This window comes from Canis lupus, chromosome 29 (genome assembly GCF_048164855.1).
Source record: "Canis lupus baileyi chromosome 29, mCanLup2.hap1, whole genome shotgun sequence".
Taxonomy (NCBI): Eukaryota; Metazoa; Chordata; class Mammalia; order Carnivora; family Canidae; genus Canis; species Canis lupus.
This window is the reverse complement of record NC_132866.1, coordinates 15,150,593-15,164,186: the sequence shown is the minus strand read 5'-3', so window position 1 is coordinate 15,164,186 and position 13,594 is coordinate 15,150,593. Positions and strand designations below refer to the sequence as shown.

The 13,594-nt window shown below is 33.1% G+C and overlaps 1 protein-coding gene across 3 annotated transcripts in view; it reads left to right on the top strand.

Moving 5' to 3' along the window:
* Nucleotides 1–13,594, top strand: part of ATRNL1 (attractin like 1) — a 784,866-nt gene that overhangs the window by 281,944 nt on the left and 489,328 nt on the right. For 2 of the 3 annotated variants that reach the window (XM_072805187.1, XM_072805188.1), the window contains exon 22: nt 10,658–10,752. In XM_072805187.1, coding sequence (XP_072661288.1) covers nt 10,658–10,752 — 95 coding nt within the window. Of the gene's footprint in view, nt 1–8,219; nt 8,290–10,657; nt 10,753–13,594 lie in introns of those variants that run through there. The other variant, XM_072805189.1, reaches the window with a different exon arrangement.

The window sequence follows — 13,594 nt, the reverse complement described above, 5'->3', positions numbered from 1 at the left end:
TGTATATTTTTAGTAAGGATAGCACAGAAGTGATGTCTTTTCAGTATATCCTATCTGGAAGTATATGATACCATTTTTTTCCATCATTGATGCTATTATTTTTGATCAGCTGTTACTCTGTGGTGTGTGCCACTTTGTTCACTCTAAAGTTACTGTTCCTTTTTGTATCTAATGAGTACTTTATGAAGAAATTCTTTGATATTATGTAAATATCCTGTTTATTATCTTACTATCATCCATTATTTTTAACATACATTGATAATTCTTTACCTGAAAGAGTTATACGTACTTGCCAAATGGTGATTTTTCTATTTTATTATTTCTTCTGCATCTATTAACTACAAGAACAAACTGTTCCTTTTCCCTTGTTTATTTGTTTATTCAGTTATTTGTTTATATCATATTTGCCTCGTGGATATGTATTTATGGCTTAAATAAATTACTATCATTATTTAATAACTGAAACTGCTCTAGATTTGGCTATTAGGAACACCCTCCAGTCGGCTCCTACTTCCTTTTGGCATGATCCCATAATTTTCTGAGTATTTTCTTGTCCTACAAGATAATTCAGACTCATTTTGTACTTTTCCTGCCTTTGCCCTGGAATCAACCATTGTTCCAGGAAGTCATGATTTCTTATAATTGGATAATGGTATTTAGAAACCAATATATAGGAAGAGCTAAGTATGCTTATTTGGTTCAGGGTGTTGTTCTTTCTTTCCTTTTTGAAAAATTATTTTTGAAATTAAATCAAGTATCTTCCTCCTCCTCCTCTTCGTCCTCCTCTTCCTCCACCTTCTCCCGTGCCCCCTTTCTTCTTCTTTTGGAACTCTAGTATCTTTTTTTTAAAGTGCATTTATTTAAATTCCAGTTAGTTAACACAGTGTAATATTAATTTCACGTGTATAGTACTTCCATACTACACCTGGTGCTCATCCCAACAACTGCACTCCTTAATCCCCCTCCCCTGTTTCACCCATTCCCCTGCCCACCTTCCTTCTGGTAACTATCTGTTCTCTAGAGTTAAGAGTCTGTTTCTTGGTTTGCCTCTCTCTCTTTTTCCCCCTTTGGTCATTTGTTTTGTTTCTTAAATTCCACATATGAGTGAAATCATATATTTATCTTTCAGTGACTGACTTATTTAGCTTAGTATAATACTCTAGAGAGTATTATGGAATTCCACTGTCTTGTAACTAAAACTCACTGTATTCTGAAACCTATTTGTTCCCTAAGGGAAGAGTTGACTGTTTTTTCTTGTCTGATGTTGATACTTCAGAATCTAGATGAAATAGTATCTGCCTTGGTCCCTTTGACATTGACAAATAATTGCTTTTCTATAACTTCAAAAAAATTAATCTCTGAAGCAATATTCCACCTTCCTTGTTTCTACCTTTCATGGAAATCCTGTGTACTCCATTTAATATTTTATCTACTTACTACTTTTTCACCTGCCTCATTGTCTTTTTGTTATTATCCCTCTTGACATGATTCCTAACCTCGATTTCTACATATACTTTAGTTATGCATTAATATTTTGTGTTCAACTTTTAAAAAAGCTTACTGGACTCCAAACACTCCATACTCCTAGGACAGCATTATTATAGCAGGAAGTATGTATTTAAAAGAGTCTGGAGATCTCAGGTTATTAGGGCTAACTGTATAGTTGTTATTAATGCATTGTGGGTTTTTTTGGGGGGGAGTAGAGATAAGCATAATCACCAGTGTAGTAAAATAACCCCAAAATAAGACTTGGGTGCCTAATTAGGTGCCTATATATATATATTTTTTTTTTAAGATTTTATTTTTAAGTAATTTCTACACCTAACGAGGGACTTGAACTCACAACCCTGAGCTCTCAAGAGTTTCATATGCCATGGACTGAGCCAGCCAGGCACCTCAGTATTTATATTTTTATATCTGGCTACATACTAAACTTGTTTATTATTTTAGTTGTTTTATATTTCTTAGTAAACAATCTGATTTTATACATAAAAAGATAACTTTGTTTTCTTCTTTTATTCTAACTTGGAATCTGTCATATATTCACTACCAGACTTTTTTATAGTGCTCTTTCCTCATTTGTATTTGTCTCTTAGTTGTAGAATGTGATGAATTTTTTTTTTTTTTTCAGGAGAGTATATAGATCATGTCCTTTTAGGACATTTGCTTACCTGAAATTTATCACTGTGTTGTTTTTCTGTGTAGACAGCATTGCTGAAAATACATTTTCCATAAATATTGCTCTAGTTTCTTGTCTTTTCACATATATTGTTACTTAAGAACACTTGTCATCGTGCCTCATCCTCCTTTGTAAATAACTCATTTGTCTGTGTGAATGTGTGTGCTTTTTTGCACATGCCTGTATACAGGGATGTGCTTAGATGTCAGTAATATTTTCTTCAATAACAGCTTTATTGAGATATAATCATATACTCCAAATCTCTTTTTAAAGTGTACAATTTAGTATCTCTTAGTATATTTAGAAAATTGTTTGACCATCACCATAATCTAATTTTAGAACATTTTCAGCACTCCTAAGAGAAACCCAATACATATGAGCAGTCACTCCTCATTCCTCCTTCCCCCAAACCCTAACAATTCTCTTTCTGTCTCTATGGATTTGTCTACTCTGACATATATATAAATGGTATTGTGGAATATGTGGTCTTTTGTGACGGACTTCTTTTATTTATTATGTTTCAAGACTCATTCATGTTATATCAAGTATCAGTACTTCATTCAGGTTATGGTGAAATAATATTCCATTATGTGTACATACTGCCTTTTTAAATTTTTTTTTTTTTTTTTTTACCATTCACCAACTGATAGACATTTGGATTGCTTTACTTTTGGGCTACTATGAATAATGCTGGATTATTTTTTATCTTTTATATAAGGTATATCAATATTTAGGTTTGAGTCTTCAGTACATCTTTTCTATCATATATTTAACATAAGTGTATATAATATGTATATATAATACGTACTTTTTTTGATTTGTTGTGATGTCCGCTTTAATAACATTAGCATGCATATATTGAAAATTTCTATGCCTGTTACTCCTCTTGAGTGATTTTTGTCTCTATTCTATTTTTGTCTCTATTCTGGGAGGCTTTTTAGATTGGACCTACATAGCACTCATTAGTCTTATGTTGTTTTAATTATTTTATTTCTGATTCTCTTTTTATGTTTAATTTTATCATTATTTTATTACTTTCTTATTTCTGTATTTTTTTTTACAGTTTCAATTTATTTAGCTGCTTTTTAATGTAGTCTTCAGTGTTATTATCTCATCTTTCATCTTTAATTTTGTGGAGTTTTTTAGATTTTCCTTTTTTCTTTGATACATATCAAACAGATATTTTAAATGACTAGACCATTTACTCATGTTATATTATTATATGTACTTCTACATATAATATTACATATACTCTATGTTCACAAATAGATATTTTTCTCACTATGAAAGTCTAACTTAACAAAATAGTAGATGTCAATTTTTTTCTCTTTGTTTTCGCTTTTTAAAAATCTATACAATTAGAATTCGCAGCCAGAATTATGAACAGCTTCATATTCAACTTAAGGTCTGTGAAGTTCATACAAACAGTGAAAGTGCTGTAAAGAAGAGTGGCTGTTTCTTACATCTGTTGTACCTGTATTTGTAGACTTCATTTTTAGATACAATTGGGAAATTAATTGTGAACTTCTGATTTTCCTAGAATTATCAAAGATTGCTAATTGTTAGCCAAAATATTTTTTTTGCCCTTAAATTATTTATTTATTTATTTTTTATTGAAGTTTGATTTGCCAATATCTAGTATAACACCCAGTGCTCATCCCATCAAGTTCCCCCCTCAGTGGCCGTCAGCCAGTCACCCTATCCCCTTGCCTAATTCCCTTTCCCCTACCCCTTGTTCATTTTCCATAGTTAGGAGTCTCTCATGTTTTGTCACCCTCTAATTTTTCCCACTCATTTTCCCTTCTTTCCCCTATAATCTCCTTCACTATTTTTTATACTCCTTGTATGAGTAAAACCATATAATGGTTGTCCTTCTTCGATTGACTTCACTCAGCATAATACCCTCCAGTTCCATCCACATTGAAGCAAATGGTGGGTATTTGTCGTTTCTAATGGCTGAGTAATATTCCATTGTGTGTGTGTGTGTATATACATATATATATGTATATATATGTATATACACACATATATATATCTTCTTTATCCATTCATCTTTCGATGGACACCAAGGCTCCTTCCACAGTTTGGCTATTGTGGACATTGCTGCTATAAACATTGGGGTGCAGGTGTCTCGACTTTTCACTGCATCTGTATCTTTGGGGTAAATCCCCAGTAGTGCAATTGCTGGGTCATAGGGTAACTTTATTTTTAAGTCTTTGAGGAACTTCCACACAGTTTTCCAGAGTGGCTGTACCAGTTCACAATCCCACCAACAGTGCAAGAGGGTTCCCCTTTCTCCACATCCTCTCCAACATTTGTTGCTTCCTGTCTTGTTAATTTTCACCATTCTCACTGGTGTGAGGTGGTATCTCATTGTGGTTTTGATTTGTATTTCCAATCCATGAGCATGGATTATTTTTCTATCCTTTTCAGTTTTCCTCAAATTTTTTCAGAAGTGTTCTGTAGTTTTTAGTGTATAGATCCTTTACCTCTTTGATTAGGTTTATTCCTTGGTATCTTATGCTTTTGGGTGCAATTGTAAATGGGATTGACTCCTTAATTTCTCTTTCTTCTAGTACTATGTTGAATAACAGTGGTGAGACTGGACATCCCTGTCATGATTCTGATGTTAGGGGTTAGCCAAAATATTTAAGAGTTGGCTGTATCACTTATAGTTTTTCCAAACTTCAGGGCTAAGTCTGTGAAATCAGAGTATTGATTTATATAGTGTTTATGGTTTCTTCAAATTGTAACAGATATCCCTTTGGTATTTTTCTGTTGACAGTTTTCAAATAATTGTTTCTAGCCAGTTAATATAAACATGCAGTATACAGTTTATAATTTCTATATTATGAAAATTTAAAATACCCTGAAAAGTGTAGTACATGTACTTCCATGTATGTATATCTTTTTGCAGTATATATAATATCATTTGAAAGTTGTGTATGTTACTGAGTTTTAGTAAAACTCAACATTTTTCTGTATTTCCTGTAGCAGTACAGGCTTCAGCTCTGCTCCCTTTGGTGCAGGATGAACATGGTTTACAGGGCTCTACTGTATAGTCTCTGGTATGAACTTGTTGATTCTAGATTGTAGCTGCTCTAGCACTGAGATGGGGATATACAAGAAGCAAAAACAAACTAAAACCTCACAAATCTAGGGAATGCACCACTGGACCATTCAGCTCGTTGCCTTTTATCTACCCAAGGACATTATCTTAGTATATCTAATTTCTCTCTCTCCTGTCTTATCAGTTTTTCCCTTTTTACTAAATTTGTATTTATGCCAGTCAGTATGAAAACATGCTACTTCTCCCAATTTAATAAGTAGTTCTCTTTAAAAGACAACCTAATGAATGGGAAAAGATATCTGATAAAGGGTTTGTATCATGAATATGAAAAGAACTTATACACTCAATGAATATGAAAAGAACTTATGAAAATATGAAAAGAATTTATACAACTCAACACTAAAAAACAAATAATCCAATTAAAACATGGGCAGAAGACATGAATAGACATTTCTACAAGAAAGACATACAGATGACCACAGACACATAAAAAGATTCTCAGCATCACTGATCATCAGGGAAATGCAAATCAAACCACAATGAGATATCACCTCACAGCTGTCACAGTGGCTAAAATCTACAACACGAGAAACAACAAGTGTTGATGAGAATGTGGATAAAAAGAAGCCCTTGTGCGTTGTTGATTTGAACACAAACTGGTGCAGCCATTATGGAAAACAGTATGGAAGAACCTCAAAAATTTAAAAACCAAAATACCGTGTGATCCAGTAATTCCACTTCTGGGTATTTACCAAGAGAATATGAAAACACTAATTTGAAAAAATATATGCATCCCTGTTTATTGTAGCATTATTTATAATAGCCAAAATATGGAGGCAGCCCAAGTGTCCATTGATAGATGAGTGGATAAAGATGTAGCATATATATACAATGGCATATTACTCAATGATAGAAAGGAATGAAATCTTGTCATTTGCAGCAACATGGATGGATCTAGAGAGTATAATGCTAAGCAAAATAAGTCAGCCGGAGAAAGACAAATACCATTATGATTTCACTCATACGTGAGATTTGAGTGAAGATTTAAATGAAGAAAGGAAAAATAAAAAGAGACAATCCAGAAAAAGGAGACAAAAGAACAGACTCAAGTATACAGAGCAAACAAACTGATAGTTACCAGTGGGGGGGTGGGTTGAGGGGTGGGAGGGGTGAAATAAGTGTAAGGGATTAAGAATACACTTAGCTTGGTGAGCATTGAGTAATGTATAGAACTGTTGAATTACTCTATTGTACATCTGAAACTAATTTACTAATTTAACACTGCATGTTAACTATACTGGAATTAAAAATAAAAGTAATTCTTTCACCTCTCTTGATCACACTCCTCCTGCTACTTTGTCATTATTCCTTAATTATGAATAACACAATAAATTGAGTTGATTGTAGTCAAACAGGACTTTCTTTCTATAGCATAATAAAGTAGTTCATTAAAGCAGTACAAAAAGTAATTTTCAAAGTATGTACATTTTCATAAACTTGATACATACTTTAAATTTTATTTTATTTTATTTATTTTTTATTTATTTTTTATTTTTTTTAATAATAAATTTATTTTTATTGGTGTTCAGTTTGCCAACATACAGAGTAACACCCAGTGCTCATCCCGTCAAGTGCCCCCCTCAGTACCCGTCACCCATTCACCCCCACCCCCCGCCCTCCTCCCCTTCCACCACCCCTAGTTTGTTTCCCAGAGTTAGGAGTCTTTATGTTCTGTCTCCCTTTCTGATATTTCCTACCCATTTCTTCTCCCTTCCCTTCTATTCCCTTTCACTATTATTTATATTCTTTAAATTTTAATATTTTATGTGCTGTACTCTATTTAGCTAAGAAGTTCAGAGTAAATTTCAGCTTTGAGATACATATTTTAAGTGCCAGGTAATTATTCATTTGCAATTCCCCTAAAAATACACCAACATGATGTTTAAAACTGGTGTGAGGAGAAATAGATTATCTCCTGGTTTATTTTATTTTATTTTATTTTATTTTATTTTATTTTATTTTATTTTATTTTATTTTATTTTATTTTATTATTTTATTTTATTATTTTATTTTTTAAAGATTTTATTTATTTATTTATGAAAGACACAGAGAAAGAAAGGCAGAGACGTAGGCAGAGAGAGAAGCAGGCTTCAGGCAGGGAGACTGATGTGGGACTCGATCCTGAGACTGTGGATCACGCCCTGAGCCAGGGGCAGATGCTCAACCACTGAGCCACCCAGGCGTCCCTATCTCCTGGTTAAGTGGAAAATTACACAGCTGGCTTCTGGGGAATTTTGATTCTAAGCTTGAAAAGAAAACATTTTGTTAAAAGTATAAACTTTCTTCAGCTTATAGTAATTAACATTCACTGACAGGTACTCTTATCACTCACTTGAATTGAATAATACTCCTACGAATTTTGTTTCAGGATTCGGACTTATTTTTTTAGCCCAAGTGACATTAGGACTGATCATAGCATATATATAATATACGTTGTGCTAGTCTTGTACTTCCAACTCTAATAAATAAGAGGGAATAATAAAATCAAAGTTGAATGCCTGGTCGAGTGTGATGGAGTATGATTGTGACACAGGCCTAGAGTGCATAAAGGCAAAAGAATGTTTGCAGGCTTCAGCCTCTTCTCAGGCTTCGGCCTCTGCTACAGGTGTCCCTTGTTACTAGTCCTGACCTCCCAGAGCTGTCTACTCCCGACTTTTTAGTACTTAGTTTCAAGCTAGAAAAAAGTAAATAGAATTATGCAAATTCTTGAAGCTAGTTTTGAAGTGCTTACCTTTCCTCAGTCTTATTTTTACCCTCACTTTGAATAGATACTACCTTTCCTCAATATTGCCAGCCTACCTCTAAACCCCTGCCAGCTGAAAGTGACCAGGGTGGTTACTCCTCTTTGTTAAACAACATATTTACTTGACTCCTCCGACACTAAATTCTGGTTTTATTCCTGTCTCACAGGTTGCTATCTCCGCCTCCTGAGGATCTGATTATTTACATTGGTATGCCTCAGGGCTTATCCCCTGCACCTCTGCTCTATTTATAACTGGTAATTTCTTGGCTTCAGGGTTTCAAATCTCACCCAAAATGTCGATAATTTGCAAATTGTTACCTACTAAACAAGCTTCTAAACTCGATTCAACATATCACTTGGAAATTCAATAAGTGACTCAACCTTCATATCTCCAAAACTAGGCTCCTAATGTTTCCTCTGGCTCCTCCAAAATAAAACCTAGTCTTCTTACTCATCTTTGTTAATGCTGACATTTTGTGTAGTCTGGGATCAAAAAAGCTCTACTTTTCTTTCAAATGGTACATGCAGTTATTGAGCTAATCTGTATGTTGTACCTACCAGTACGTTCCAAGTGTCTGACCTCTTCTTGTAACCTCCACTCTTAGTAGCCTTGCCACTATCCCCTGTGGCCTATATCTTGCCATACCTTTTTTTTTTTTTTTTTTTTTTACAAGACTCATAGTTAAGACTTATCTTTTTTGAGAGTTTTGTGCTTGTTTCTTCTGCCTGGATTGCATTTTCTTCAGTAAACTCTATTGCTTATATTCATACTATCTTTGATCTTTAAGTGTTCCTTCTCAAAATGGCAACCATTCTACTCTGACAACAGTTTCTCTCCTTTTCACTGTTTATTAGTCTCCATACTCTTACTGTCATCTGTTATACTATATACTTAAGTTACTTATTAATTTCCCATGTCTCTCCAGTAGAATGGAAGTTGCATGAGGAGAGATTTTTTTATTTTTATTTTTTTTTTATTGTGTCTCCAGTGCCTAGAACACACTGGACTATTGAATTTGCCTCTGCAGTTTCTGGCAGTCAGATGGAAATTGGAAATATGACCTATTGCATAATTCTCATTATCTCATACAAGTTCTGAGGAAGACAAAATGTTGCCTTATACTAAATTATACAAGAAATATATAAGGTAGATCTTATAAAGTATGTAGTAATCAACATAAAGAATGATGCCTTGGTAATTTTAACAATAATTGCAGTGATAGTATTCCTATCTTTACTTTTTATTTTAATAGTGTTTAATGACTGAGGGCATAACATGAAAGGTGTGTATCCAAAGAATAGAAGTTATCTCTGTTTAAAATAATCTGAAATGGGGACGCCTGGGTGGCTCTGTGGTTGAGTGTCTGCCTTAGGCTCAGGTCATGATCCTGGGATCCAGGATCGAGTCCCACATCAGGCTCCCTGTGAAGAGCCTGCTTCTTCCTCTGCCTATGTCTCTGCCTCTCTCTCTCAGTCTGTGTCTCTCATGAATAAATAAATAAATCTTTAAAATAAAATAATCTGAAATGTTTTTGTAAAGGTGGCAGTTTGATTAATGAGTAATTCTTCACTCTTACGTAAAATATGAAGCTATTCATGATATAAAAGACTCAGGGATCCCTGGGTGGCGCAGCGGTTTGGCGCCTGCCTTTGGCCCAGGGCGCGATCCTGGAGACCCAGGATTGAATCCCACGTCGGGCTCCCGGTGCATGGAACCTGCTTTTCCCTCTGCCTGTGTCTCTGCCTCTCTCTCTCTCTCTCTCTCTCTCTCTCTGTGACTATCAGAAATAAATTAAAAAAAAAACTAAAAAAAAAAAAAAAAAAGACTCAGATGTTGTACCTTGGTTTCAACATTATACATGAACAAAATTAAAAGTTGTATATCCCCAGTTTCTTTTTGTCAATTGTTAATGAATCACTTCTGTAGAAGGATGCTTATCACACAGGCATTTTAAAATTGTTAATGGTAAAAATTACCACAATAATAAAGGAATAAATGCATTATACTATGTGATAGAATATTATTTATCTATTAAAGTTCATGTTTTCAAGGAATTTTGGTTTTTTGAAAGTAGGGTACCAAAATGCCTGCCTGCCTGCCTATTTTTCTATCTACAAAATTTTAACTGGAATAAAATGCACCAAAATATTGCCTGTATTTTTCTCTAATTGTAAGGTTATGAGTGACTATTAGTTTATTTTCTTACTTTTGTGTACTTTCCAGAATGTCTATTCTGTTTCTAGAACTTTTGTAATGACAACTGAAGTAATAAATACAGTTTTTAAAGCATAGGACTTCTTTCATATCTTTATTTTGCTTTTTGTTGCTTGATGACAAAGATTTATATTTTGCCAGTCTTGAATGGACCACTAATAATTAATGACAGTTATTTTTCATAAAATTATTTTAATAAAATATTTTAAAATTGTTTTAATTGATTTAATTAATAACTATTTTAATAGATTTTAAAGTATATTTAATAAAATACATATCTTAACAACTGATAAATATTTTAATTTTTAATATACAGTATGTTTTCACCGAACTTTTGTTTTTATCAGTTTGTAAAAGTGCATATCAGGATTGTATTTTTTTCCCCCACAGACAGCCTTTTGATTGACTATCAGTTTACCTTCAGCTTATTACAGGAAGATGATCGCCACCATACCGCCATAAACTTCATAGCGAACCCAGAGCAGGTGAGAAGATAATTTAACTTTTATAATAGAATTATATTCATATCATGGGATACACATTTTTTGTCATTTTTTATTGTAATTTTAACTACTCAGAATTATCACACTATAGGGCTTTTGAAGAAAGACTAACCATGTTACTTTTTTCTTTTCATAAAACTTACATATCCTTGTGATTTGGGGAGTTGGTGCATTTTATATTTCAGATTCTGCCAACAGTCCTACAATTTAAATGATACATGTTTATTATTTTTTCGGTTTCATGACAGTGTGTGTGTGCTTATAATTATGTTCTCAAACTGGGGGTAGCCTACTTTGAAAATAAAAACCATAAATTCAAAACATGATATAGTAAATATGTTCTTTTTCTTATACATTGTTATGCTGTAGTAGGTTTTCCATTGTACTTTTTAATGTCCACTAGTTTATCTAAGTTAGATGAATGCTGGCCTCTTTTTTTTTTTTATGATCTTATTGAAATGTAATGGACATATTACACTGTATAAGTTTCAAGTGTATACAAAAGTTGCTTTGAATATTTCTGTATTACAATATTATTACCATGGTAGCATCAACTAAACCTCTATTATGTCACATAATTATCATTTCTTTTTTGTGGTGGGAATAATTAAACTCTAGTCTTTTAGTAACTTTGAAGTATATAATACAGAATTGCTGTCTATAGTAACTATGTGCATTTGATGCCGAAGACTTATTTATCTATTGGTTGTAAGTTTTTATCCCTAAACAACATCTTCCCAATTCCTCCCAATACCCAGCCCAAAGGGCTTTTATGAGTTTGGCTTTTCTAAATTATTTATTTAAATGATATCATTACAAGTATTTTTCCTTGTCTGACTTATCTCATTTAGCATCATGGAATGCTTGTTTCTTTAAGCAAATTACTGCAACAATTTTATAATTGCAAAATTTTATGAAGTTTAAATTTATGAAACAAAGAAGGGCATTTATGCAACATTGTCAGTTATCATAGGAAAAGGCTCAAAGTTTCTTTGGAAATAACACACATACTTCCCTATCCATCTGAGACTTTATAAAGTTAAAAAGCCAAGGGAATGTATATATCAACCATAGAGTTTATTTGGTGGAATTTTAGTTCTTTTGAAACTGAAAACAACTCTTTCAAAATGAAGATGTTAGTGAAATGTTTGAATGATTCTTTTTTTGTTTGTTTGTTTATTGTGGTTAGAATAATTAACATGAGATATACTCTCCCAAAAAGTTTTAAAGAATACAGTACAGTATTGTGAATTATGGACACTGTTACACGAAGTAGATTCTTCTTGCATAACTGTAACTTCATATCTTGTTACTCAATTCCCATCCCCACCTCTGGCAATTGCCAGTCTTTTCTCTGTGTTTATGAGATAGATCAGGGTTTTGTTTTGTTTAGAATATATATATATATATATATATATATATATATATATATATATAATCAGACAATAATTGTCTTTGTCTGTCCTAAATCACGTAGCATAATGCCCTCAAGATCTCTAGGTTGTTGCAAATACCAAGATTGTTCTTCCCTTTTTATGACAATATGATTTCATTGCATGTGCATACCACAGTTTGTGCTTTCATCAGTGATGGACACTTACAATGCTTTCCATATCTTTCTTGGATATTGTATACTGCAGAAAGCATAGAGTACACATATTTTTGACATAGAATTTTCATTGGATAAATACCTAAAAGTGGAATTGCTAGATCATATAGTTCTATTTTTAATTTTTTTGAGAATTTCCAAATGGTTTTCCATGGAGTCTCCAGTAATTTATTTTTTCACTAACAGTACATAAGGGTCTCCTTTTTGACACATTATCACCAACACTGTTATCTCTTGTCTCTTTAGTAATAGCCATTCAAACCAGTGTGAGGTAATATCTCAATATGGTTTTGATTTCAATTTCCCTGATAAATATTGATGTTGGTCACCTTTTCTTGGCCATCAGGATGTCTTCATTATAATAAGTCACAGGAATAAAAGATACAACAGAGGGAACATAGTCAATGATCTTGTAATAGTGTTTTATGGTGAAAGATGGTAGCTTGTGCTGAGCATAGCATATAGAGATGTTGAAACAGTATGTTAGACACCTGAAACTAATGTAACATTGTTTGTCAAACTATACTCAAAAAGTTTTTAAGAAGTCTATTCAGATTCTTTGTACATTTTTTAATTTTTTCAAGTTGTAATGTAAATTCCAGTTAGTTAACACAGGGTAATGTTAGTTTCAGGCACAGAAGTTAATGATTCAGCACTTACATACAACAAGCAATGCTCATCACGGGTGCCCTCCTAAATACCCATTTAATCTATTCCCATATAGTAATGCTCATCACTAGTACCCTCCTAAATACCCATTTAATCTATTCCCTCCCCCTCCAAACTCCCATCCAACAACCCTGTTTTTCTCTATCGTAACATACAGTTATGTTTTTTGGTTTGCCTCTTTCTCTTCCTCCCCCACCGTCACCATGTTCATCTGTTTTGTTTCTTAAATTTCACATGTGAGTGAAATCATATGGTATTTGTCTTTCTCAGGATGACTTATTTTGATTAGTATAATAATCTTTAGCTCCATTCACAGCATTGCAAATGGCAAGATTTCATTCTCTTTTATGGCTGAGTAATAATTCCATTGTATATCTATGTACCACAACTTCTTTTTTTTTTTTTTTTTTTTGTACCACAACTTCTTTATGCATTCATCAATTGACAGACGTTAGGGTTCTTTCCATGCTTCATCTATTGTAGATAATACTGCTATAAACATTGCGAAGCATGTGCCCCTTTGTAGTGCAATGGCTGGGCATAGGA